At 53.0% G+C, this 25140-nt stretch overlaps 8 protein-coding genes across 8 annotated transcripts; 5 read left to right on the top strand and 3 right to left on the bottom strand.

The window, feature by feature from the left end:
* Positions 1–863: 863 nt before the first annotated feature.
* On the top strand, positions 864–8206 carry CCM_07600 (1-phosphatidylinositol-3-phosphate 5-kinase (Fab1); the record flags this gene model as incomplete). Its single annotated transcript, XM_006672741.1, has 3 exons — positions 864–3017; positions 3105–7442; positions 7505–8206. The coding sequence occupies 3 exons, from the start codon at positions 864–866 to the stop codon at positions 8204–8206; spliced, it is 7194 nt and encodes a 2397-aa protein (XP_006672804.1).
* Positions 8207–8675: 469 nt separating this feature from the next.
* On the top strand, positions 8676–10088 carry CCM_07599 (mitochondrial inheritance component mdm12; the record flags this gene model as incomplete). The annotated part of the gene is made up of 1 exon (XM_006672740.1): positions 8676–10088. The coding sequence occupies one exon, from the start codon at positions 8676–8678 to the stop codon at positions 10086–10088; it is 1413 nt and encodes a 470-aa protein (XP_006672803.1).
* A 136-nt stretch (positions 10089–10224) lies between these two features.
* Positions 10225–11068, bottom strand: CCM_07598 (vacuolar protein sorting-associated protein Vps28; the record flags this gene model as incomplete). Its single annotated transcript, XM_006672739.1, has 3 exons — positions 10225–10614; positions 10673–10909; positions 10985–11068. The coding sequence occupies 3 exons, from the start codon at positions 11066–11068 to the stop codon at positions 10225–10227; spliced, it is 711 nt and encodes a 236-aa protein (XP_006672802.1).
* A 337-nt stretch (positions 11069–11405) lies between these two features.
* On the top strand, positions 11406–13745 carry CCM_07597 (ribosome assembly protein Noc2, putative; the record flags this gene model as incomplete). Its single annotated transcript, XM_006672738.1, has 1 exon — positions 11406–13745. The coding sequence occupies one exon, from the start codon at positions 11406–11408 to the stop codon at positions 13743–13745; it is 2340 nt and encodes a 779-aa protein (XP_006672801.1).
* Positions 13746–14365: 620 nt separating this feature from the next.
* On the bottom strand, positions 14366–17378 carry CCM_07596 (uncharacterized protein; the record flags this gene model as incomplete). Its single annotated transcript, XM_006672737.1, has 2 exons — positions 14366–16221; positions 16271–17378. The coding sequence occupies 2 exons, from the start codon at positions 17376–17378 to the stop codon at positions 14366–14368; spliced, it is 2964 nt and encodes a 987-aa protein (XP_006672800.1).
* Positions 17379–18981: 1603 nt separating this feature from the next.
* Positions 18982–22175, top strand: CCM_07595 (Six-hairpin glycosidase-like protein; the record flags this gene model as incomplete). Its single annotated transcript, XM_006672736.1, has 5 exons — positions 18982–19461; positions 19528–20746; positions 20802–20882; positions 21273–21735; positions 21794–22175. The coding sequence occupies 5 exons, from the start codon at positions 18982–18984 to the stop codon at positions 22173–22175; spliced, it is 2625 nt and encodes an 874-aa protein (XP_006672799.1).
* Positions 22176–22870: 695 nt separating this feature from the next.
* On the bottom strand, positions 22871–23281 carry CCM_07594 (uncharacterized protein; the record flags this gene model as incomplete). Its single annotated transcript, XM_006672735.1, has 3 exons — positions 22871–23140; positions 23186–23197; positions 23261–23281. The coding sequence occupies 3 exons, from the start codon at positions 23279–23281 to the stop codon at positions 22871–22873; spliced, it is 303 nt and encodes a 100-aa protein (XP_006672798.1).
* A 695-nt stretch (positions 23282–23976) lies between these two features.
* CCM_07593 (3-hydroxyacyl-CoA dehydrogenase) lies at positions 23977–24900 on the top strand (the record flags this gene model as incomplete). Its single annotated transcript, XM_006672734.1, has 3 exons — positions 23977–24014; positions 24081–24336; positions 24394–24900. 3 exons carry the CDS (start codon positions 23977–23979, stop codon positions 24898–24900), a joined length of 801 nt encoding a protein of 266 aa, XP_006672797.1.
* Between the last annotated feature and the right edge of the window lie 240 nt (positions 24901–25140).

Here is a 25140-nt window from a genome sequence, read left to right as displayed (position 1 = left end):
TAATCGTGGGACTGCCGGACCAGACGCAATGAGTTCCTGCGATAAGAACAGCACTTCGTCGTTTGGTCAAGGTGGTGGCGGCCGAAAGGATGGTTGCTTAGCGCAACGCGAGCTGTGAATCTTTAACGCGTTGAGGAGTGGCGTCACCAGGTGGAGCCGCCAGCTTGGAGCTACAGGACGGGACTGACCAGTGGGAAGGTTTCCTGTGGCTTTGGGGCTGCACTGGCTGGCTGCGGTTTGGATGAAATAAATGTTTTTTTATTATCTATCAAGCCAACCCCTCATACACTTGATAGATATGATTCTGAATATGACTTCGCTTTACTATATTACATTTACATGGAATAAACAGCAAACTCAGTCAGTACATATGCCCTATCAGGCTGCCGGGTCAGTCATAGTCAGTGGCACAAAACGCCATATCCACAGTCCCCCTCCCCTTCCCACAGCTCTCTGCATCATTAGCAGCAGCACCAGTAGCTCCTCGTGGTGGGTGGCCAACCAAACAGATGCAAGCTGCTGCATTGCAAGGCAAGGCAGACACCCCAACTCATTCTTTGAAACATCTCCGCAGCGACCAGCATCATCGCCAAGAATCCTCGACTGTCAAGTACCGCGCCTTGTTTTCGACTTGATCACTCGCCCAGGCACGCCTTGACTGTGTCTGCGCAGCACAGCCCTGGACTCCTGCTAGGCTTCTGCAACCCCGGCGCAACTGCGATTGAAGCTGCATCCGATATAAAACCGCTCTGCTTGACCGCGCGCCAAAGACCATGACAGAGGTATATGACGCCGGAAAAGACGTACTTGTCAGCTGCTAGAGTGTCTGCTATCGACCCCCTAGCGCCCGAGTCGTGCTCGCTATGGCGAGCAGCACAACGGTGAAGCCGCCAGGCTCTCCAGCGTCGACCCGTGGCTCACCATTCAGTCGAAGAACTCGACGCGACTCTGTCAACTCCCTTTCCGCTAGCTCCTTGATCGACAAGGAGCAAATGTCAAATACCCTCGACAAAATACACAACTCAGCAAGCCAGTCCGGGGCTCTGACGACCTTCAACGACTTCGCGCCTCCGCCCCGAGCCTCGCCTGTCGCCGAAGGCAAGGCCTCAACCGGAGACCTTGTCCACCACGGCCTCAGTGGACTGTATACTAGGTTTCGAGAGGCTGTAGGTGCTGTGAGCCCAACGAAGGCGTCGAACCGAGATGACGATACGACGATAGAGACGACCTCGAAACGAACATCGCTCTCAGGCAGTCACATCTCCAAGAACTCCGTCTCATCCTTGGGCAGAAGCGACAGTGCCGTCACCACCGTGCCAGACTCTTCACAAACTGTCCCAGCGACAGACTTGCCCTCGAGTAACGCCAGTGTCTCTGGAGAAAGTCGCACCCTTCAACAACCACTGTCATCCAGAGGCAGTGTGGGGCTCACCACTGGGCTGAAGCCAGCTTCGTCATCTGGGCGTCCAAGTCTCGGAAGTAAACCCAAGAGTTCTTCTATCCTCGAACTCGCCACCGGTCCTGTTATAAGCCATAAAACTACCCAGAGAGATGCCAGCCGGAGCACGGTTCGCACTGAAGACAGTGGTGGCCCAGAATCCCGCCGAAGTATTGGGCGAAGCGACACCCACCATAGCCTTCCGACATTAGATATACCCAACTACGACGCTACTGAGGGCAGGCTACCACCTATTGCGAATACAGACGACGCGTCTAGTTACGATGGAAGCATGGAAGGAGCGCCAACCTTGTCCCCTCGCCTACAAATGACGTCTGCCCCCGGAAACCACATTCGAACACCCTCTACAAGCTCCTCCATGTTAAGCCCAGATCATTTGAGACGTAAGCCTGCCGTGATTGACCGAATCAGTCGCTCTAGGTCAACGATGTATTCTGTCTCCCGGGAGTCTTCTCTTGACCGCTCTGGAGCCCAGCACAGCCCTGTCGAACTGACAGCCGCCGAGGGCAACTATCATGAGGCCGTTTCCCATCATAGAGGACACGCGCGTTTTATTTCCGGGGATGCCCGCGATCCTGGCTCAACAACTACCCACGAAGGCGCGTCTGACCACATGAGCGCACAACTCGACAGGATGGGGCGGCATGTGCTGAGCAAAGAGTTTTGGATGAAAGACGACACTTGCAAAGAGTGTTATCTCTGCCAAGCACCCTTTTCTGCATTCAGGAGAAAGCATCACTGCAGGACTTGTGGCTGCATATTCGATTCAAAATGCACGAAGCTCGTGCCAGGAGACAAATTTGGCGTGCAAGGCACCCTACGTGTTTGCAAGCGTTGTTTGGAAGCAATGCATCGCCGCCACGAAGGCAGTGCATCAGAAGAATCTGGTGATGAGCAGTCATTTATGCCGAAAATCTTTGGCCCTAGCCAATTAAAGCCTGGCCAACGTTCACCATCACAATCAAGGCGGGATGGAGATCCAGCAGCAGCTGCGCCTGAGCCCTCGAGCGGACATCGGCCCAGCGTCACTCCCATGATGGCCATTCCCGCCACCCGTTGGATGCACGAATCAAACCGAAACTCTGCTGTGCTAGAGATAGGATTGCCGCAACTCAGCCGACCTGGATCATCCCGGTCGTTGAAATCTCTCGCAAATGTGCGACCACAATCCTCAGCAGGCCATAAGCGGCATCATTCAAAACATGGGTTTCTTGGGCGCCTCAAAGGAGCCCCTGAAGAGCGGGCTCCGTTCAGGAAGGGCGTCGATGATGACACGCCTAAAAGGTCCAAATTCCCGGCTTTCCACGACGACAACATCATAGACCCTGAGCTAGCAGACTTCATGTCGGACGACTCTAGTGGAGACGAACAAGTCAGCATTTTCGCGACCATGAGTACAGCCGATATGCACTCTGCAGGCTTTGAGCAGGAAAAGTCGAACTTATCCCCGTTTATGAATGCAGGCAGAAAACATCGACACCGACCCGGAGAGAAGAGCATCAGTGGCATGAGCCACTACAGCCGCGGCGCCGCAGATGACACAAGCGCTCCAACAAGTGTATTGAGTCACCGACGGAGTAACAGGAGACGCAATATGAGTAACGTTAGTGGTGGTGCACATCACTTGCCATCCCCCAGGCCAAAGTCGGCTATATACAAAGCTCCGACCGGCTCAACAGAGGCTCTTATCCCAACTGACAACAACGATCATCTTGCAATGAGAGCTTCCCGTCGAGATTCTGTACCATTCAACATCCCGTCAAATACAGACCTGAACAACTCAAGCTTGAAGCATATCGACAAGCTCTTGCACCAACTGCTAGAAGATGCAGAAGTTCCCGAACCTGAAGCTTGGATACGGTCTCTCGTGCCAACATTGCTGCAATGCACCGACGACGTCTCACCGAATGTTATCAAAGGAGAGGATATGGATATCCGCCACTATGTTAAGCTAAAGAAAATTCCTGGTGGCAGACCACGAGACACCTCGTATGTCTCGGGTGTTGTTTTTACGAAAAATTTGGCCTTGAAAAGCATGCCACGCAGAATCGGAAACCCGCGCATTTTGTTGGTCACTTTCCCTATCGAATATCAACGTCACCAGCAGCACTTTATGAGCTTGCAGCCGGTCATTGAGGGTGAGAGGGAATACCTACGCATCGTGGTTCAAAGACTAGCAAAGCTTTCCCCAAATCTTGTACTCGTCGAGAAGGGCGTGTCTGGGATCGCATTGCAGTATTTTGCAGAGCTCAACATTTCCGTCGCGTATAACGTCAAGCATACTGTCATCGAAGCGGTAGCCCGCTGCGCAGAAGCAGATATCTTGAGCTCCCTCGATCGGCTCGCTTTACCAGTCTCCACAGGGCGTTGTTCAAGCTTTGAGGTCAAGACTTTTGTCAACAACAACTTTGTGCGCGGCAAGAAGTCGTACATATTTGTCGGTGGCTGCCGTCCAGACCTGGGTTGTACGATATCTCTGAGAGGAGCTGACAGCGCCACGCTGTCAAAAATCAAGTTTATCGTAGAATTCATGTCATATGTTGTGTACAACCTTCGGCTGGAATCTAGTCTTCTACGAGACGAGTCCATTGAGCCCGACGAAGGGGACACCTCACTTTCCAATTCTTACGTCATGAACGAGAGCTTCAAGACCTCCAGCTCTGGAGAAGACGGGAAACAAAACCTTCGCATATCCTCCTCAACCGATCAGGAACAACAGGCTCAAGCAACAGAGAAGGGTGACATGGATGGGGCAGTCGACGCTGGAGCGCCAACTGAGGAGCGACCAAAGCTTCCTTCGTTACATGATTCGCATGACAGTGGAATGGGGGACTCGCCGGTGCCAGATGATGTACCTATGCCCACGTTCTACAGCGACATGGTGGCTAAATACGAGACCAAGATTCTGTCGGCCTCCCCGTATGTAAAGTTTACCCAACCCCATGTCTTGATGAGGGCGCGAGAACAAGAACGTCGACTTCTATACCTCCGGCGCTTACGAGATCAAACGGTCATCGACGAACAAGACGAAACAAGCACTGGTCGTGCAAAGTTTCAGCTCATCAAACCTGAGATGATCGAGAAGATAGGCCAAAAGGCGCCGAAGCAGATCCTGGAAATTCTTCATGCCATGCATGATGCTGAATATGATAAGGCGCTATTCAACTACCAAACGGGAACCCGGCAATGGGAAGCATATATCCAAGGCAACCTGGATCTGTTCGATCCTTATTCTCACCAAAATATTGTGGTTTTGTATTCCGAAATCTGCACCGAAACCAAGATTCCATGCACGGAGCCCAGTCTCGTGGCAATTAACTTTTACGACGAACAGCACGTGGATACGGGGATGGACCGTGACTGCACACTCGGCCAATACATCCAAGACCTGGCAGAGACCAAGGATGAAATCTGTGGCTCAAACGGCTGCGACCGGAAGTTGATTGAACATCATCGCACATATGTTCACGACCAATATCGAATCACAGTCTTTGTGGAAGCTGCGCCACCAGGAGTGACTAGACATCCAAGCCTCGGGGACGGTATCACTATGTGGACGTATTGTAAGATTTGCAAGAAAGACTCGGCGGAGGTTCCGATGTCCGATGCTACCTACAAGTACTCGTTCGGAAAGTATCTTGAATTGCTCTACTGGGGCCGCGGCCTTCGCATTAAGCACGGCATTGATTGTCCTCACGATCACTCACGAGACCACGTTCGTTACTTCGGCTTCGACGACGCTCGAGTTCTCATTCATTGGGACCCTATTGACCTCTTGGAGATTGTGGTTCCGAGAGCTAGAATCACCTGGAAGGTTCAAAACGATCTCAAATTGAAGAACGAGATCTTCGTTAGAATGGAAGAGCGCTGGCGCAAGTTCATGTCGTCTGTCAAGGCCAGACTCCAGAGCATTCGTATTGACAGTGTCTTGCCAGAAAAGGCTGAGCTTTGCAAAGCAGAAGTTGAGATCCTCATGAAGAAGATGCATGGAGAACTTCCAATCATGCTGCGGAAGTTGGAGGATGTCTACGTCAACTCGAAGTATTACGAAATTGTTCCATTCAACGGCCTCGTGCGCGAAATGCTGGAAGTTGCGGGCGAGTGGGACCAGGCTTTTGCCAAGTTCGAGGCAGACTTCTTGGGCGACAAAGATATGCGGCAGCTGACAATGATGCAATTGAAGAAGATGTTTACCGACGAGTCGAAGGAGTCTTTGCCCAATCCAGAAGAGACTATGGTTTCGGCGACTGATAGCGACAGTCGGCCGTCGCAGGGGTTTTCTGAGGTTGACGAGAAGAGCACGCAGCCGACAGAATATACTGACATGGATGGAAGCCTTCTACATACCCCGGATGGAAAAGACGTGAGCGAAGACAATGAAAAGGCTGAGATACCGGCAGAAGGCAACAGCGAGGTTGTCGAGGCACTCGATTTGGCAAGCTCTGGGCCTCTTGCACCCGGTTCGGATCAGCTGCCCGGGATAGTGCACTTGGAAACTTCTCAAGCGGAAAGCGCTGAGTCGGTTGACTCGTCCAGCACGGTGCTGCCACCTGCCACGAAGGATACTACACCGGCCGCTGTGGGCGATGGCCAATCGCTCACAGAAAAGGTGGACCGTATGCGACGGGAACAGGCACAGAAGGCTGGCGAAGACGCATTCAGCAGCAAACAAGACGAAAGTGGTGTACCACGCTCCTCACCTCCTATCGTAAGGGCTATATCGCACCCACAGCGCATTCCTAAAGCCACGACGGCGCTTGGAAACCCCTCAAACACTGCGGATCACGTCGAGACTGCCGCAGAGCCGCAAGGCGAAGCATCAATCAAAGTTGATAAGCGCTTATCGGAAAGACTCGGCTTGTCGGCTCTGAAACAGCGTGGAAAATCTGCTACATCTGGTATTCCTCGTCTGATTACGAAGAAGAAGGATAAGGAGTCTAAAGTTTCAACATTGACGAGACACTTTGAGCAAATCAGCCGAGAGTTCGAGAAGGAGCGCATACGGGACAAAAAGAAACGAGCTGCTAGTCTCCGCTACCCCCGTGCGCTGCTCCCAAGAACCTCCACGAAGCTCACAATCCAGGTCTACGACGATTTCAATGCAGCGGTCGAGGAACCTGCTCCGATACCCGAAGCAGCTGGCGAGCGGAAACCCGAACAAAGCACTCGTCCGGTCCCGCCAACTGGACATGCAGACATTGTTCAGGATGACCAAGTAACAGAGTCAACCCCCCCGACAGATCCCGCACCAACGGCACCAGATCAAATTTCTGTTGCGGAGACGGATGACACTGCAACAGGCAAAGACAACCAACAAGACTCGGATGATGAGGAGCGTGCAAGTGACACAGAACCTAGCGTGTCCGATGAATTTCTTCCAGATATCAAAGAGATTGCTGATTCTACCCAAGAGATCCCACTGGAGCTTCCCAAACATCAAAAGAATACGCTGATGAAATACCTCACCAAGTTCTGGGCCGAACGATCTGCAAGTGGTTGGTCCGCATTGGACTACCCCATCAATCCAACCGATCACATTTTCGTTGACTCCAATGTTATTGTGCGCGAGGACGAACCGAGCTCTGTTATTGCATTGGCCCTTAATAGCGAAGACTATAAAACTAAGCTCGAAGTCATCCGTCGCGAGGCACAGGAGATGTCTCAGGATGAGATATCCGATGGCACCGCACAGCCAAAATCAACGGCTGCGTCGGAGCACCTTGGACGCCATTCGGATGCCAGTGATCTGGAAAAGAGTTTGTTGCGCATCACTGGAACACATTTGAAGTACCAGTTCAAGGAAGGCGCGGCTGTCATGACGTGTAAGATTTTCTATGCGGAGCAGTTTGATGCTTTGAGAAGGAAATGTGGCGTTTCTGGGCGCATTGTTGAGTCTCTTTCGCGTTGCATGAAATGGGATTCACGGGGTGGAAAAACCAGGTCTGTTTTTTTGAAGACGCTAGATGACAGATTGGTATTGAAGGTGAGTAACGTGAGAAATGGGGGAAAAGAAGCGCAATTGAAAGAAATGCTAACGTTAAGTAGTCCCTGTCTCCCATTGAGACATCGGCTTTTTTGAACTTTGCCCCGGGCTATTTTACAATTATGGCAGAAGCATTGTTCCACGACCTACCGTCTGTTATTGCCAAGATGTTGGGGTTCTTCCAGGTCATCATCAAGAACCCAGTAACTGGCACCGATGTGAAGCTTGATCTCGTTTTGATGGAAAATTTGTTTTACGACAGATCGCCTACCAGAATTTTCGACTTGAAGGGCTCTATGAGAAATCGCAAGATCCACTCTACCGGCGAACAAAACGAAGTTCTGTTAGACGAGAACATGGTTGAGTATATCTACGAATCTCCGCTGTTTGCCCGCGAGCATTCGAAGAAACTGCTGCGGGCATCTGTCTGGAATGACACTCTGTTCCTTGCCCGGCAGGATGTCATGGACTACTCTCTCATGATTGCGGTCGATGAGGCTAGAAAAGAGCTTGTGGTGGGCATCATCGACTGCATCAGAACCTACACTTGGGATAAGAAGCTTGAAAGTTGGATCAAGGATCGTGGGTTCGCTGGTGGTGGTCGCAATCGCCCAACTGTCACCAGCCCGAAAGAGTATAAATCTCGCTTCCGAGAGGCGATGGCAAGGTATGAACAGCAATACTCCCATGGCGCATACAGAGTCACTAACATGACTTGCCAGATATATTCTGCAGGCTCCAAATTGCTGGCATCTGTTCAATAACACTCAGTACCCAGTGTACTATGGACGTGCTAGGTTCGAGGACCAGCCTGAACTACAAAAGTAAACGATGAGATGAATTTGTTTTTTAGAAGGTTCTATTTCTACTTTGTTTGGGAGAATGTACGGCGTTGAAAGATTTGGGATCTATTTATGACACGGCATCCGGAAATGGGTATCCATTAAGCAAGCATAGAGCGAGTTAATGCAGATTTGAAATTTCGACCAAGGCTGACGGCATTAGAGCCTAAATTGAGCCAGTAGTATAGTATAGTCTTAAAGAGGTAGTTGCAAAAAGAAAAAATAATTTGTTTTCCAGCATCCGTCGCGCGGCTGTTTTCGACGCCATCAACTACCAAGTAAGGCCATGAGAGCCGTTTGCGCATAAAGCGGGTCTAGATGAACTTACGAACCTTTGACATTGCCTCAGTGAGCTTGCCATGATTCTTCGCAACAACGACGGCTGCCTCCCATGTCCATAGATCTCAACTGGGAGACGCTTACGAGTGGTCCGGATGGCGAGGCGCTGGCGGAGCGCATCCGCGGCTTCATCCACGACAAGTTCCAGAGCGTGCCCCTGCCGCGCTTCATCAAGTCGGTGACGGTGCACGGCTTCGACTTTGGCAGCATCCCCCCGTCTCTGGAGCTCAAGGACATTGCGGACCCGCTACCCGACTTTTACGAGCAGGAGCTCGAGGATGACGAGAGCGATGAGGACGCCGACGAGGACGACGAGCCTGGCCACCACCATCAGCAGAACTACCACCAGCCGCGCCAGGCGACGGCCGGCAGACGTCGGCCCTCGGAGCTCAAGACGGCGATCCGCAAGGAATTTTCACATTACCACAACGACCTGGCGAGCCCGTTTATGGGCACCTCCACGCCGGGTCTGCTGGGCGGCCCGGGGCTGAGCTACCACCTCCACGGCCACCTCGGCACGGGCTCACAGACGCCGCTGGCCGCCGTCGCGGGCGCGCACCTCGGCAACAGCTGGCTGGGCCACGGCTACGACAGCGCGTGGGCAGCCGAGACTGCCGCGGCCGCAGCGGCTGCCGCCACCGCCGTGCGCATGGAGCCGAGCCACACCCGCAACCCCTCACAGAGCAGCATCTCGGTGGACAACTTTCCGTCAGGCTTCATGCCACCACGTCCGCCGGCTGCCGGCACATCGCCCTTGCAGCGCGGGCTGCGTGAAAAGTCGAGCGTCTCGACGCTGGCGCCGACGTCGATTGGCACCTCGCGGCCCCCAACGCGGGATGCCCACGCCGACTCGGCCATTATCGACTCCGACTACGACGACAACGGCGACGGGGACGCCGGCGACGGAGACGCCGACCTGACGGCGCCGCTGCCCGACGGCATCGACCCGCCGCCGCGGCGACGGGAGCCCCGCGCGGAGGACGTGCAGGCCGTCTTCCGCATCCAGTATGCGGGCGACATTCGCCTGAACCTGACGGCCGAGATCCTGCTCGACTACCCGATGCCGAGCTTTGTGGGCATCCCGCTCAAGCTCAACATCACCGGCCTGTCGTTTGACGGCGTCGGCGTGCTGGCGCACATCCGGAAGCGCGTGCATTTCTGCTTCCTGAGCCCCGACGACGCGCTGACCGCCGTCGGGCCCGAGGATGGCAGTGGTGGCAGCGGTACCAGGCCGGGATCCAAGGGGACCGCCGGCGCGGGGGAGGCGGAGAGCGGAGGCGGCAAGACGGCGCGCTTCGGCGGCCTGCTGCAGGAGATCAAGGTGGAGAGCGAGATTGGTGGGCGAGAGGGTGGCAAGCAGAGTCTCAAAAACGTGGGCAAGGTGGAAAAATTTGTCCTGGAGCAGGTGCGCCGGATCTTTGAGGAGGAGTTTGTATATCCGAGCTTCTGGACATTCTTGGTTTAATGATAGAGGTGACAGCGAGGTGTATAATAAGTAAGCCGAGATAGGACAAATGTAATTTCTTATTTGTATTATATACGCGCCATACGGGATGTCTGCTACATTCACAGATGCAAAGGAGCCAGCTTTCAACGGCCCATTATGTCAATGTCCGTCTAAATCCTTGGTATGCCTGCTGGATATCCATGTCCAGCTCTCTGGCCTGCTGCTCGCTGAGTTCCTCGCTTGCCTTCATTTGGTTGAGCGTGATGAGCCACTGCACAATCTTTCCTCTGTTCTCAAAGTCCTTGTCCGTGACCTTGTTGACCGACTGAATCACATCGGACAAGAGAGGGTGGAGCTGGTCCTTGGACAGCAGACCGAGCTTCACAGCGTCAAGAAATGTGATAAAGTCTTGCGTTGCTTCGAGAATCAAGACACCGCTGGTGTTATTCCGATCGGATGGCCCAGCGGCGGCTGACGAGGCGGGTGTTGTCATGGTGGAGGGCATGCCGGCTTGGAGTCGCTTCGTCGCACGCGGCGCTTCAATCTGAATAGCAAGTTAGCGCAAGTATGGTTGGCTTACCGAAAAGGCATGGATTGCTTACATCCCACTTTGCTTGGAACTCCTCCAGGCCGCCAAACTCTCTAGCAATGGTCTCGTCGGCGAGCAGCGCATTGTACTGCCGTAGCGACCGCTCGCATATCTCTGTGTATTCCGCTTCGGATACGGCATCCTTGATGAAGGCTTTTTCTAGCTCGTCGAGAGTTACAATAATACTGAACAGTTCGGCGAGGGAATCTTGCAGGTCGCGCTCTGCTCGTGTGCTCGTCAAGGTGACCTCCTAGGTACGCAATGACGGATCTGGTTAGCAGAGGGGTTGGCGATGATCGCGTAGCGACATGGACTATAAGCATACCTCGTCTAGGTTTATTGATGCCGAGAGCGCCGTATTGGGGATATAGCTGTGCGGCGTAGGCGCGTAGCCTTGCCGGGGAAGCATTGTGATGAAGTGAGTGTTTCAAGGCATTTCGCAGAGTGAAGCTCCAGCGCGGTGACGCCTGTAAATAGCAGTTCCTCAGCGCCAGGTTAGTAGGCCTTGGCGGGCGACACTTTGGCGGGGAACTGAATTGGAAATGTTCGGCAGAATGGTTTCACCGCCCGGACCCAAGTGCAGCTGCTACCTTATCGATAACTCGACGGCTCGAATTTTTTTTGAAGCCGACCATTTCGCCCAGGAAGCTGCAGGGCGGCGTGTTGCATCTTCAGTACAATCATCTCCCCAGCCACGAGGGTCCGTTCAATTCGCCCACTCGCGAATTGCAATATAACTGCCCACCATGGCACCCACCAAGAAGAACCTCAAGGCCACCAAAAAGTTTGAAAAGAACCATTTACAGGGTGTTCTAGACCGGAGAAAGGTCACGGCCAAGATCAAGCAAAAGCAGCAGATCAAAGAGAAGTCAAAGCAGCGCAAGGCCAAGGATGCTGAGTTCTTCACCAAGGATGGCAAGCCGCGGCCGCGAGGCCCCAAAGACAGACAAGTCAATGACATGAGCGTCGACGATTTCTTCCAAGGCGGCTTCGAGGACATCATCGACGACAAGTCGGACAAGGCCACGCCCGGCGAAAGAATGCGCGACCGCTCCGAGATGAATGCAGAGGAAGACGCCGCCGCCTCGGAAGCCATGGATGCACAGCCCTTTGCCAGCGACAGCGAGGATGGCGATCAAGATGACGAAGAGGCGGGTATGAACCAAGAGGCCATGGATGCGCTCGCCGACAAGGACCCCGAATTCTACAAATTTCTAAAGGAAAACGACCCCGATGCGCTCGACTTTGACGACAAGGCCGACCTGGCAGAAGTGGATGAGCTGAGCGCCGGCGAGGACTCCGAGGAGGAGGAGGAGCAGCCTAAGAAGAAGCAAAAGAAGACCAAGAACGCCAAGGCCAAGGAAGCGGAGGCCGAGGGCGATAGCAAGGAACTCACCACGGCCATTGTGGCGGGCTGGCGCAAATCAATGAAGGAGAGCCAGTCGCTGCGTGCGACGAGACAAGTCGTTCTCGCATTCCGCTGCGCCGCGCACCTCAATGAAGACGACATTGACGAGGATTCACAGCAGAAATGGACCATCAACAGCCCCGATGTGTTCAACGACATTCTTGTGCTCGCCCTGCGTGAGATCCCCGTTGTCATCAACCACCACCTCCCCGTTAAGGAGTCGGCCTCAGGCCGCGTCTACGTGCAGACGGAGAGCAAAAAGTTCCAGGCGCTTTCGCTGCTGCTCAAGACGTACACGTCGGCCATGATGCACCTTCTGGGCACGCTGTCTGACGACCGCACGCTCAAGCTGACGCTGTCGGCCATGACACCCATCCTGCCGTACCTGCTGTCGTTCAAGAAGCTCGTCAAGGCGCTGGCCAAGGCCGTCGTCACCTTTTGGGCGCAGCCCGCCAGCTCCGAGTCGACGCGCATCACGGCATTTTTGGTACTGCGCCGACTCGTCTCCATCGGCGACAAGGGCATCCGTGAGACGGTCCTCAAGGCCGTCTACCAGGGCCTCGTCCAGGGCTGCCGTATCACCAACCACAACACCCTCCAGGGCATCAACCTCATGAAGAACTCGGCTGCCGAGCTCTGGGGCATCGACCCAGCCGTCGGCTACTCCACCGCGTTCAGTTTCATCCGCCAGCTAGCCATTCACCTGCGCAATAGCATCGTCCACAACAAAAATGACTCGTTCCGCATGGTGTACAACTGGCAGTTTACACATTCGCTCGACTTTTGGTCCTGCGTGCTCGCCTACCACTGCACGCCCGCCAAGGAGGCCGAGGCGGGCAAGGAGAGCCAGCTCAAGCTGCTCGTCTACCCGCTCGTCCAGGTCACGCTCGGTGCCATGCGCCTCATCCCCACGGCGGTCTACTTTCCGCTGCGCTTCCACCTCGTCCGCGCGCTCCTACGCACCTCGCGCGCCACCGACACGTACATTCCGCTCGCCTCGCCGCTGCTCGAGGTCCTCGCCTCGGCGGAAATGAAACGCCCGCCCAAGAGCGCCACCCTCAAGGCCTTCGACTTTGCCGTCGCCTACAAGGCCCCCAAGGCCTACCTACGCACGCGCGTCTTCCAGGACGGCGTCGGCGATCAGGTCGTCGAGCTCCTCGGCGAGTTCATGCACCTCTGGGGCACCTCGATCGCTTTTCCCGAGCTCGCTCTGCCCGTTGTCATCCAGCTCAAGCGCTGGCTCAAGCAGGCGCGTGGCTCCCGCACCGCCCAAGGCAACAAGAACGCCAAGCTCTCCACGCAGCTCGTCTTGCTCGTGCAAAAGATTGAGGCCAACGCCAAGTTTATCGAGGGCCACCGCGCCAAGGTCGACTTTGCCCCCAAGGACCGCACGCAGGTCGACGCCTTTTTGCGCGACTTTGACGCCACCAAGACGCCGATTGGCGCGTACGTCATCGGCCAGCGCAAGGGACGTGCCGAGAGGGCCAAGGTACTGGAAGAGGCTCGCAAGGAGGACGACAAGACGCGTCGCGAGGAAGAAAGGGCCGCGCTGCAAGGGAATGACATGATGGACTCGGATGAGGAGATGGAGGTGGACTCGGATGAGGAAGAGGATGAGGTTGACATGGAAGACGACGAAGAGGAGGAAGAGGAGGAAGAGGAAGAGGATGATGCGTAGTGTGGCGCAACAATAGAAATGACACATGTAAACCGGAGTTAGGCTGTACATACATGAAAAGGATACCTCGATTTTTTTCTTTCATTGCCAAACTCGGGGCCATTCGCAGAGGTGACGGTGCAAACAAAAAGAGTAACGGACATCTGAAACAGAAATCTAACCAAGGTCCGTACACTCGCATTCACGGCACAGTGGGTTTATTTGTAGTCAGGCAGCTGCAGAGCATCAAATGACGAGTAATATATACAATGCATGCTACGCGCAGTTCTTCTGGTACCAATCAGTCCAAGAGCGTCCTGGTTTCCAAAAAGACCAAAACGAGAACAAGAGGAAAAAAAAAACGCCAGCTTCCCGTATTGTATGCCAGCAGGAAGCAGTTCCAACGAAGCAACCAAAAGAAATCCTTCCACAAGGAAAATCACAAAAACGCCGAAGTAGTTCCCTTCCTGTACTCCAAAACCCCCATTGAAGAAAAAAACACACATCTCCTTCCAATCCCACCCCCCCCAGACTGACCACACATGCAATCGTAAAATAAAACGCCTGAAATGTTCGCTATTCATGATGCCAGACTTAGGACAAAATGATAGTCCTCTTCTTCTCGACACACTCGGTGGCCATCAATGGATGCCTTCCCAGGTGAACTGGTCGGTGACGTCGCGAATGGACATGCCAGTAATGTTAAGGACAGTCATCTCGAGCTCCTCCTCCGACATGGCCTGACCCGCCGCTTTCTGGCCCTCGAGGACGTCGTACAGGCTGTAGATTTGGTCATTCTTGACCTCGAGGCGCTTGAGGAGACTTCGAATGTCCTCGGCGAGCGCCACACGGTCCCTCTTGCCAATTGCCTTATCCTGGTTGCTGTACTTTGTCTGCAGCTGCGAGAGCTCAAACTGCAGATGGCGCGACTCATCCTCCAGGCCCTTTATAACGAGAGCCAGAGCGTGGCCGGGAGACTGCGCCGGACGCATGGTTGGGTCTTCCACGGAGAGATCGCGGTCCGTCACAGGAACAGGGCGAGGCACAGTGACGCGCTTCTTCCCCACGACGAGCTCGGCAGACGTGCTGCGGTGTGAGGTAATGCGGGCGCAAACAATGCAGCTGCTGCAGCTGTGTACACAGAGGTCATTCAGCACACGCTTCGCGTCGCGGGATAGAGCACAGCCGGTGCTTTGGTGAATGCTCTTGTTTGTTCCGGTCGTAATGTCCGTCTCCATGGTGTGCTGAACACTTTTTGTTCTGCGAGGATGAGGCGTCTGTTCGCGGTTGCCAGTAGGCTTGAATATTCCCTGCACAGGAACGCTCAGCTCGACTACCTGGTCTTGAGTGGCCCCCATATCCAAAGACAGGGCGCCTGAAGTCTCGTCGTAGTCGCTATAGTTCTCGAAATGGGCTTTTGGTGCCTGGCGCGACGTAGATCGTCGTTTGCTTCCTTGGTTGGCAGTAGTCTTCAGCACCCCAGGCTTGGCAGGGATAGAGAAGGCCACCTTTTGCGCCTGCTCGTTGACGGTTTGGCCCCTCTTTTGAAATGTGTCTACGTTCTGGTTTGTGTTCATAACAGAGTCCGTGTATTCAGCATCCATGACGTTTTGACTTTGACCAGTCATTTCTAGGGGATCTGGCAGATCCCTGGTCTCAGTAGGCCCATCAGGACCAGAGACGTTTGTATCGATCGTGATATCGGGCACAGGGATCCCGGCGGTAGTATTTTCAGTCTCAATATTTGCCTTGGGAGCCGGGCGGTAATGATCAATCTGCTCCTTGAGGAAGACAACTTCCTCCTTGAGCTTGATGTTCTCCTCATGTAGGTCATGAATACTGCGCTCAAAGCCAGAGTTCTCGCGTCTGAGCATCTTGTTGTCGTTGAAATATTTTTCGTTGTGTCGTACTAGGCTCTGGTTGTCCTCTCGCAGAGAAGCAAGCTCCTCATTGCGCTTGCGAAGTGCTTCAAGCTCCTCACGAGCTGCATCCAGCTCGTGCTGCACCTCATCAAGGTCCTCATTGAGAACATCGTGTTGCTCCAACTGCGCCCTGCTGGAGCGCAGAGACTTGTTCTCGGCGAGTAAAGATTGTTGTTGCTGGCGTAGGCGGTCATTTTCAGAGCGCAACCTATGCATTTCTGACTGCAGCGACCGCAGCCCACTCTCAAGCTTGTCATTGTCGCCGCGCAGAGACGAATTCTCTAGTTCAAGTGCGTCGCGACTGTGTGTGATGGCGACGAGATCGCGGCGCAGAGTGTCGTTTTCCTGTCGAACTTGCTCAGATGAGTCCAGCTGCTTCTGAGAAGTCTCTAGTGCTTTTTCCTTGACCGTAAGCTTGCGGGTTAGCTTGTTGATGTCGTCGCATGCCTCCTGCAGCCTAGTGAGCACACGCTCCTTCTCATGTGTGATGGAGTCGTTGGCGATTTCGCTGGTGCTAATCTTGCGCGTGGCTTGGTCGAGACGGACCTGAAGAGTGGCAATTTCGGATCGAAGCCCTGCAGCATGTTAGTACGAGAGTTTATTAGTTGGCTCTCAGCCACGTACGAGAATTAGACTCAGAAGCATGTTCGCGGTCGCGGCTTTTGTCCGAGTTCTGACCCTTTTCCTTTAATTGTGCCTCGAGTCTCTCGACTTGCTGTTGCATGTTCAAGGCATATTCTTGCACCTTTTCATGGTGCTCTTGAAGAGAAATAATTTCGTCACGGATCATATCCATGGATACAAAGATTCTTTCTTCATCCTGAGGGACCTTGACTGAGTCGACAGCAACGTGTGCAGCAGCGGCGGGGCTTTCTTGCTTGTCATGAACTCTGCCCTGCTTGACAAATATAGGAACGCCATTTTTCATAGAGCCACTGAAGCGAAGGGTGCCAGTAACAAAGTCACCAAGGTGGGAGACATCGGGCATAAAGAATGAGCGGGCATTGGCACCAGGATCGGGACTAGCGATGGAATTGGGCGAAGGGGGCACTGCAGTGAAGCTAGATTTGGCAGAAGAGCCGTTTGGTGACGAGCCGTTGGCCCCTGACATGAGCTTTTGGTCGGGCTGCTTGGGGCTGCTGGAGGCTTTGCGCAGGCGTTCAAGAGCTTCGGATATGGAAGGCCGCCTTTGAAGGAGCGGCGCAGGCTCTGAAGGGGCGCGGGCGTGGGAACGCGAGATGGGGCTGAGATGGCGATTGTTGTTGAGCGAGAGAGCTGCCGCAGGAGATTTTGAGAGCAGAATCGAGAGGTCGGATTCGTCGTCGGCACGGGGCTGCATATCAGCGCGCTTGCGCTTGGAGCCATCCCAAATGTCTCGCGTCGAGTCTTCTTGAAGAAACTTGAAAGGGGGAGGGTTGTAGTTTTCCTTGAGAGACTTCGTGTCGTTGCCGGCAGGTGACTTCTTGGGTTTGGAGAAGTACTCGGGCCACTTGCGATGGGCAGCGTCCCAGTTGACAGGGAGCTTCCTGCCGCCGCCAGTGACGCGGGCAATGTCTTCGTTCAACCTGCGAGTCGACTCGCCATCGGGGTCGGAAAAGACTGAAGTCATGGTCGGGCTTACGGTGCCGTGGGAGCCGGTGGACGAGGGGGGCGAGTTGAAGGGGTTCTCGCGGTTTGCGTGCATCTCGCGAAGGATGCGAGAGCGGAATCGCTGAGCAACGTCCGTCTCCATGGCTTCTGCGACGCGTACGGCGCGATGCCGTTGTGTACCGCGGGCGAGTGGGGACAGTCGGTGTTGGTGGTGTTGGTGAGAGTGCGATGGAAGCTATTGCATGAAGCTGGTCAGTGCAGACAAGATACTGGTAAATGGGTTGAAGAAGAGGCGAATTGCAGACAAGAAACGCGTATGAGCTAAGAAGATGCAGATTGGAGATGGGGAGAAGCTGGGTTGTGTCGATACGGGAGGTAGACCGGGTGGGGCCGGCGCTTCTGTTTTGGGCGCAATGTAAACAAACCTGTTGTTTTTTTTGTGGGCAGTGTTTGATCTGGTGCGGTGATGGATCTGGTGCAGTGATTGATGTGCCGTGCAGTGATTGATGGAGCTGCTAAACAATATTTAATGTAGGTAGTAGTATATCAGTACTGGCGGTTTTTTCAGAAATTTCTCTGATATTTCTACTACCACGACATCTGTGTCTGCACCGTCCTAACAGTATAGTGCACAGTCAAAATCGCCGCTTCACCTCCAGCTGCGTCAAACACGGCCAAAATAAATCATTGAAAAAAAATATCCGAGAAACTCTACATAATTTGGCCAATATCGTGGCATTTTTGTTTCCTTCATCGGCCTCTCGGGCGGCCGTTTACCTCAGCCAGCGCCCTTTATCCCGATTGTCCAATTGGCATTACTAAGGCCAAATTAGTTAGACATCGCCGATACTTTCTTATTAGGTCAACCAGTCTTCCAACTGCAGCAACCAAGTCCAGCTGACTTGCCCACCGCCTCAGTAAGATGCTTGGCGCGGATATCTCTGCAGCCAAACCTGGAGGCCTCGATCAGCTAACTAGACTAGTAGGTCATCCTTCAATACGACCACCGCTTCCCATGCACCACTACGCTCCGACACATTACCCCTCATCACGATACCCCTTCCGACCCATCCCTGACACCGATCAGTACCATGAAGTTGCCGTAGTGTGGGCAAGAAACATGCGAAAATGGGAAATAGGCCCGAGTTATTCGCCGCGAATCGATGCGCTGCAACCAAACTCAAGATTCTACCCGCCAGCTAGAGATGTCATGGGCAAAACTAGCCTCTTCTAGTCGTGAAGCTCGACCTCCAATTTCAACGGTCCCCCAGTAGCACTCCTTCACACCTTCTTCAAGCTTCCCCCTCTGTGGTGTCGTATAATGTGTGTCGTATTGAGCCGTTCTGCAACCTCATAGACTGACATTATACGACCCATATAGTTGCCCGCGTTCCGTCCCTCCACCACCACCGCCGGGAACCAAGGCTGCTCCTGCGAGCCCTTCCGGTCTTCTGACACGGCCTCCATCGACACATCGGCCGCGGCATTATTGAAAACCATGTTGCACGCGTAGCGGTACGCTTAATTCGTTCAGGTGTCTTGGTTCTGCTGGGGGGTTCTTGCATTGGTAGCCAGCCTTCAGCACGTTACCCTGCCAGGGTGACACGGCATACAGAGACATGATGCTCAGCCATATGAACCATGCCTTCGCCGGCCCTTTCCTTGCTTCGAATGAGACTACTTTTCAGACTCTTGGCGGCCCTGGAATCGCATTTGGATTTCGTCTTTTAGCTCAGATAAACACCATGACGGCCTCGTTACTTGCAATTAGTCTCTACGGCCTCGCAGCCTTGTCCAGTGTCTCAGCCGCTGCTAACATACGCTACTGCTCCGTGTTTGAGAGAGCCAGTTCTACCGTCAAGTGTCGCTCACTGCCAAATAATTTCCTTCAAGTACGAGACGCTGCTGCTTCTGCTTCCGCCACGGCGTCTGCATCTTCGGGCTCAACACCGGACATAACCATTTTGCAAAACACCTTCAAGGCCCTCGCCGACTTGCAAAATGACTACTTCAAGCAGAGTAGAAATACTTGGCCCGACGCCATTGACTGGACTGCTGCCGTCATCCAGACCATTGTTTCGGGCACCATGTCGACTCTAACCCAGTCTCTAGATGCTGCCGTACCAGGGCAAAACTGGAAGCAAAAGGAAAATCTTCTTTCCTTCCTGCATGAGCAGATCGTCAGCTCCTATTTTGGCCAAGAGGCAGACCGGATTCTCACCGAGGTGTGTGCTGCTCTTCACGTTTGTGTTTTGTTGTCACGTTGAAAAGCCACTAAATATGCCTGACAGGCATACGATGATGTACTCTGGGTTGTCCTTGGCTGGATCGAGGCCATCAAGTTCCGCCGTCTCCACCAAGACTTGCACTATCCTGACGGGGGATTCAACGACAAGTCTATCCCAGAGGACATTACCCAAGCTGTACAAACTATGACCTGGCACGGCCAGTTCTGGGTCGATAGTTTTGCAAGTCGCGCCAATGACTTTTGGGCCTTTTCAACCCAGGGCTGGGACACTGCGCTTTGTAACGGTGGCATGACCTGGAATCCGCGCCTGGAAACATACAAAAATGCTATTACCAATGAGCTGTACATTGCTGGCTCCATTGCCATGTACCAGCACTTTCCAGGCGATCGCCTTAATGGCACTGGCTCGCGTGATCTCCGCCATCTTCGGGCAGCGAAAGACGGTTACAAATGGTTGACGAATGTCAATATGACGAATAGTCAGGGTCTATTCGTTGACGGCTTCCACATCAACCACAACATCCCTGGTAACACAAAGTGCGACCAGCGCGATGAAATGGTCTATACGTATAACCAAGGCGTCATCTTGACAGGAAACCGGGGTCTTTTCAGTGTAACCGGCGACCCGTCGTACGTCGAGGACGGTCACAACTTGGTCAAGTCTGTCATTGCTGCGACAGGCTGGGACCTTCAGCGCGGAAAGCCCGTTGACAGCCTGAGTGCTGGGCAACTTCCCCCATGGCGTGGACTTGGCCGGTACGGATTTCTGGAGGACCAGTGCGATGCCTCTGCTACATGCTCCCAAGATTCGCAGACGTTCAAGGGCATCTACTTTCACCATCTGACGGCCTTTTGCAGACCCCTTGAGGTGACCCATGGTGACACCAAGATCAACGAACAAGCCTTTATGCAAGTGCGACAGTCGCACGCCGCGTCATGCCGCACCTACATTAGCTGGATCAAGCACAATGCCGATGCGGCACTTAAGACACGAGACAGCAACGGACACTTTGGCATGTGGTGGGGAGCCATCGTGTTCAACGTCAACGCGGTGCGTTGCGCGGACGGCATTGATCACTTTGCCGCCAACAAGACAGATTACCGCAATGAAGGCACTCCGCGTAACGCTCTATGGGGCGTACAGGATGTCTTTGTACCTGGTGGCGGTAATGCGACGGCGAATAGTGGTGCGCAGTTGTACTCGGCGGGCTCTGGTGACCCCAACAGTCGCGGCCGCGGTCGTACAGTCGAGACCCAGGCTGGTGGCTTAGCCCTGCTGCGAGCTTATTGGGAAATTTCTCAGTCTTCATGGAGAAGGCGCTGAGATGAATAAGCTCCGAGCTGATAAGAAGAAGGGTTTGGTCTACGGTTTATTATGTTCTTCCTACTGGGTCATCTGTACGCGTTTACTAAACGCGGTGAAATATGTTCCCCCATTTTCTTTATTCAATTTGAAATCATCCTTGAAATTTTCTCGCTTTTAGCCGATTCATTTTTTCCCAAGAGGTTCGATTCTGGGTTGTCTTAGAAACAAAATCATGGTTTCTGGCTCCAAATCAACCTTTGCATCAAATTTACTTTCCCACCATCCAACCATATGCAAACTTAGATACTGACTGGAAAATTTCTGTAAAGGTATTCTATTACTTAAAGGACACTCGTGTCCCATATCCCTACAAGTTCTTTACGCACAAATAACCTTGAGACCTTTTCTCCTCAGAACAAGGCAACCTAGACAACTGGGCAACCCGAATCACAAGCCACCAACCACAACAATGCATTCCATAGCCTATTTGCTATTTCTTTCGCGGTACATAGAGGCCAGCAATGAGTTCGACCACCGTGGCGAATTTTATGAGCTGGCTTTTCTCGGAGCCATGCTGTACATCTCGGCATCGCGAGCCACCGCTCTGAGAGAGGGCATCCTTTGGGTGCCACCGTCGTCTCGCATCTCAAACGGCCTGTGGGAAGTGACCTCCTCGCTGACGCGGGAGACGCACCAGCAAAGTGTCTCTCGCGGCATTGCCTGGTTTCTGCTCAGCGTCTTGGTACTCTACGCACGCATCAGCCTCCGCTTCGCCGAGTTCCTTCCTTCGTTGGGGGCCGCGATGCTCCTAAGCATCCTGCCACAGCTCCTGCCACACCGAGTGTACGCGCAATGTCCCATCACCGGTGTTTTCATCTGCATGCTGTACTTGCGTCTGTGTGAGAGGGCGGCCATACAGTACGGACTAGTCAACGGCAACATCGAGTACGTCAAGTTTCCCTGTCGCCAAAAGTTGCCTTCCAAAACTGACCTTGTGATTTAGACCTACATGGATCTATTTTTTTGTCGCCATGCCCGCTTTCTATTGTCTGTTCCTATCGATCTGGGCTATGCTGTGGAGGGCGCGAGACTCGCCGTCGACAAACGACACCAGGGTACGGGAGGAAAACAACCCGGTACATCGCGCAATCGACAACCTGGTGTGGGAAATAGAGAGCCTGGTGTGGGAAATAGAGAGCCTGGTGTGGGAAATAGAGAGCCTGGTGTTGGAACCAGAGAGCCCGGGGTTGGTAATAGAGGTAATAGAGAGCCTGGGGCTCTACCTGGTGAAAGAAACCCTGAGCAGACTGGAGTATATGATGGCGGTGGTAGTTGACGCTGTCTTCGGATTTTGCTGTCGGGTGGTCACTCTCGCGTGGTACTAAATTCGCGAAAATTAGGAGCTTACAAATAGCGGAAAGATTTTGCCCTTCGCTTGAGAGTCGATACGAGCCTGTCTTTTTTAGACCAATTATCGGAATCATGCTGACATGACGTTCCAACGAGCTCAACACTCACTACGATGCATCAACATTTTTTGTCGTTTCAAGTCATAAACTTTGATATATATATCTAATTGTATTTATCTTTCTAGTCGTATTTATCTTTCTTATCATATTTATCTTTCTAGTCGTATTTATCTTTCTTAGAGGTGAATAGAATCTAGGCTATAATAAACTTGCGTCCCGAGACGGTTCTAGCTCTCTTTCTTTTTGCAAAGCTAAAATGGTATCGAATTTCCAAGCATTGGTGTTGATATAATAGAGCGAGAAAAAAAAAAAAAAAAGCGGCCTTGCGCTATTCATTGGTGGAATCGGAAGCAGCAGCATCGTATCGCTCTCGAGCGTGGCATCATAGAAAGGCAATGGACCAGCAGGCGGACTGCCCAGAATGGTTTTAAGATCAACCCTTCCAAGGACCGCCAGTGCATTCGAAATAGTCGGCAGTAAGCGGCCGAGAGGGTTGGCAAAGCGGATTGCCAGAATGTCGCACTTCTCGGGCAAATACGCCGCATACTTCTAGTGAGGTCCGCCAGTCAAAAACGCCTGCACCGCTTTCCTCAAATTTTGTTTGATTCGTGTTATGTTCGCGGGGACGTAGAGGACTCTTCCCGGCCGTCAAGTAGCATCGATGGCTTAGGGTGTAACCTCTGGACCGTATTGCCCTGCGCATCAAAAAGCGGATATTCCCAGTCCAAGATCGACGGGTACCCCCTTTCCCGTGCTGCAGGATTGACGAGGTTGCTGTCTCTAAACAGAGCCATTCCGGGGACAAAACTTCGTCCATCGACAACCTTGGTTGTACTGCGCATACCCAGCCTGTTCATGAGCTTCGTGCAATCGATGCCACGCTACATAGGTACTTACCATGCAGTACCTAGATAGGAACTCCGTACCTGGTACCGTACCTAGGTAGCCAAACAGCCAGAACCGTACATTGATAGATAGGGCCTGAGAGCCACCGAAAATACGAAGGGGGCTGCGTTAAACATGTGCAGTCTTGCGCGGTGATGCCTGAGTTCACTTGGTATCTGACTTTCCTGGGCTTTTGCCTCTCTTGTCTCTGCTTAAATTGACCAATTTAATTTAGTGCAGTGGCTTCTATCTTCCGTAATCACAGAGCTGCTCTGATGTGTGGTGTGTAGGAGTCGGGCTTAAGGCTTGTGCCCAAGGCTTGTTATGCCATTATGCTGTGTGGGATGATGATGTATTGTGGAGGTTCTTTGGGCTCTCGAGAGGTCTCATGCACCCTTTTAAAAACGGGGAAAGTACTAGATGAATAAAAATTCAAAGTGCTATGGAAAGCAAAAAAACTAACACCACCGGGTGTTCAACCGGATTCATTTATAGGAAAAGCCCGATACGGGGGTCGAACCCGTAGCCTTGAGATGGTTCTGGTCTCGTAAGAGTCTCACGCTCTACCGATTGAGCTAACCAGGCCGGTTAAAGTTCGGAAGGAACTTGCCCGGTGGATGCTTTGTTGAAGAACAACGGAGTTATTTGATCTTATGAGGTACTGTGCTTGAGTAGAAACGTAGGAGCGGATGCACGGTCGGCAAACTGCTTCGGCGCTGTAGCTACCAGCTCCATTTAACTCTACAATCTTGCATCTACAACCACCGTATTACTTCGGCATCTATTACAATTTGGCATCTGTAGCCGCCGTATTACTTGCGCATCTACAACAATGAAAATTTCCAAACACACATTCCTTGTTTCCGGCGGGTAAGACTACACGAACGACTCTACGTCCCTCCCCCTCTCCCTACCACATGCTAATTATCACCACAGTGCCTCGGGATTAGGCCGGGCCTGTTGCGAGGACATTGTCGCCCAAGGTGGCCATGTCGCTGTCCTCGATCAAAACGAGGAAAATGGCCAGGAATTTGTCAAGACAGTGGGAAGCGCTGCCCAATTTTTTGTCTGCGACGTGTTGGAAAGTGAGAGCATCGCAAAGGCCGTTCAGGGCACCGTGGAATGGGCCAACCAATCCGGCAAGACGATTGGCGGCGCCATCACTGCTGCTGGTGTCGCCCTTCCTGCTCCCGTACGTCTCGTACCTTTTGCTTGATGGCTGTGTGACTGTGATGAAGAAAAGAAAAAGCTAACTCTTGAGGAGATTGTCAACCGCCACGGCACCCCTTTCAGCATCGACGATTTTGATTTCGTCGTTGGCGTCAACTTGCGTGGCACTATTGATCTCGCCCGCCAGACTTGCGAAGCCATGGTGAAGACCAAGCGCGAGTCTGCTGACAGCGATCATGGTGTCATCATCATGGTCGCATCTTCCGCGGCCTTTGATGGTCAAAACGGCCAGGTCTCGTACTCGGCCTCCAAGGGCGCCATCCGATCGCTCACTCTGCCCATGGCGCGAGATCTTGGTCGTTATGGAATTCGTGCCATGACCATTGCCCCCAGTCTCTTTGAGACTGGAATGACAAGCGCTATGCCTGACAAGGTCCGCAAGAACCTGGAGAATACATTTGTGTTTCCTACGAGATCAGGTCGCGCCCCTGAGTTCGCATCTCTCGTTCGCCAGATTATTGAGAATGAAATGCTCAATGGCGAGGTTATTCGCTTAGACGGTGCTTCGCGTATGCCGAAGATCTGAGGGCAGAACAAAATAGTGAGACAGGCAGCAAGCGGATGCTACTTACTGAAAGCGGTCCGAACGTACTATAGCAAAAATGATATTTCTTTACTGCACAATCAAGAGTATTACAATCTGATGATTGCCAGTCGGTAGTAGAAGAATGAAGACGAAGGAAGTGAAGAGGGGTGAGGGAATTAAGAAGATAATCAAGTACGTAAGAGAATAGGAATGGGTCTTTAATGAAGTATTGAGATGAAG

This window comes from Cordyceps militaris (assembly GCF_000225605.1).
Source record: "Cordyceps militaris CM01 unplaced genomic scaffold CCM_S00006, whole genome shotgun sequence".
NCBI classification, from domain to species: domain Eukaryota; kingdom Fungi; phylum Ascomycota; class Sordariomycetes; order Hypocreales; family Cordycipitaceae; genus Cordyceps; species Cordyceps militaris.
This window is presented reverse-complemented; position numbering and strand designations above follow the sequence as displayed.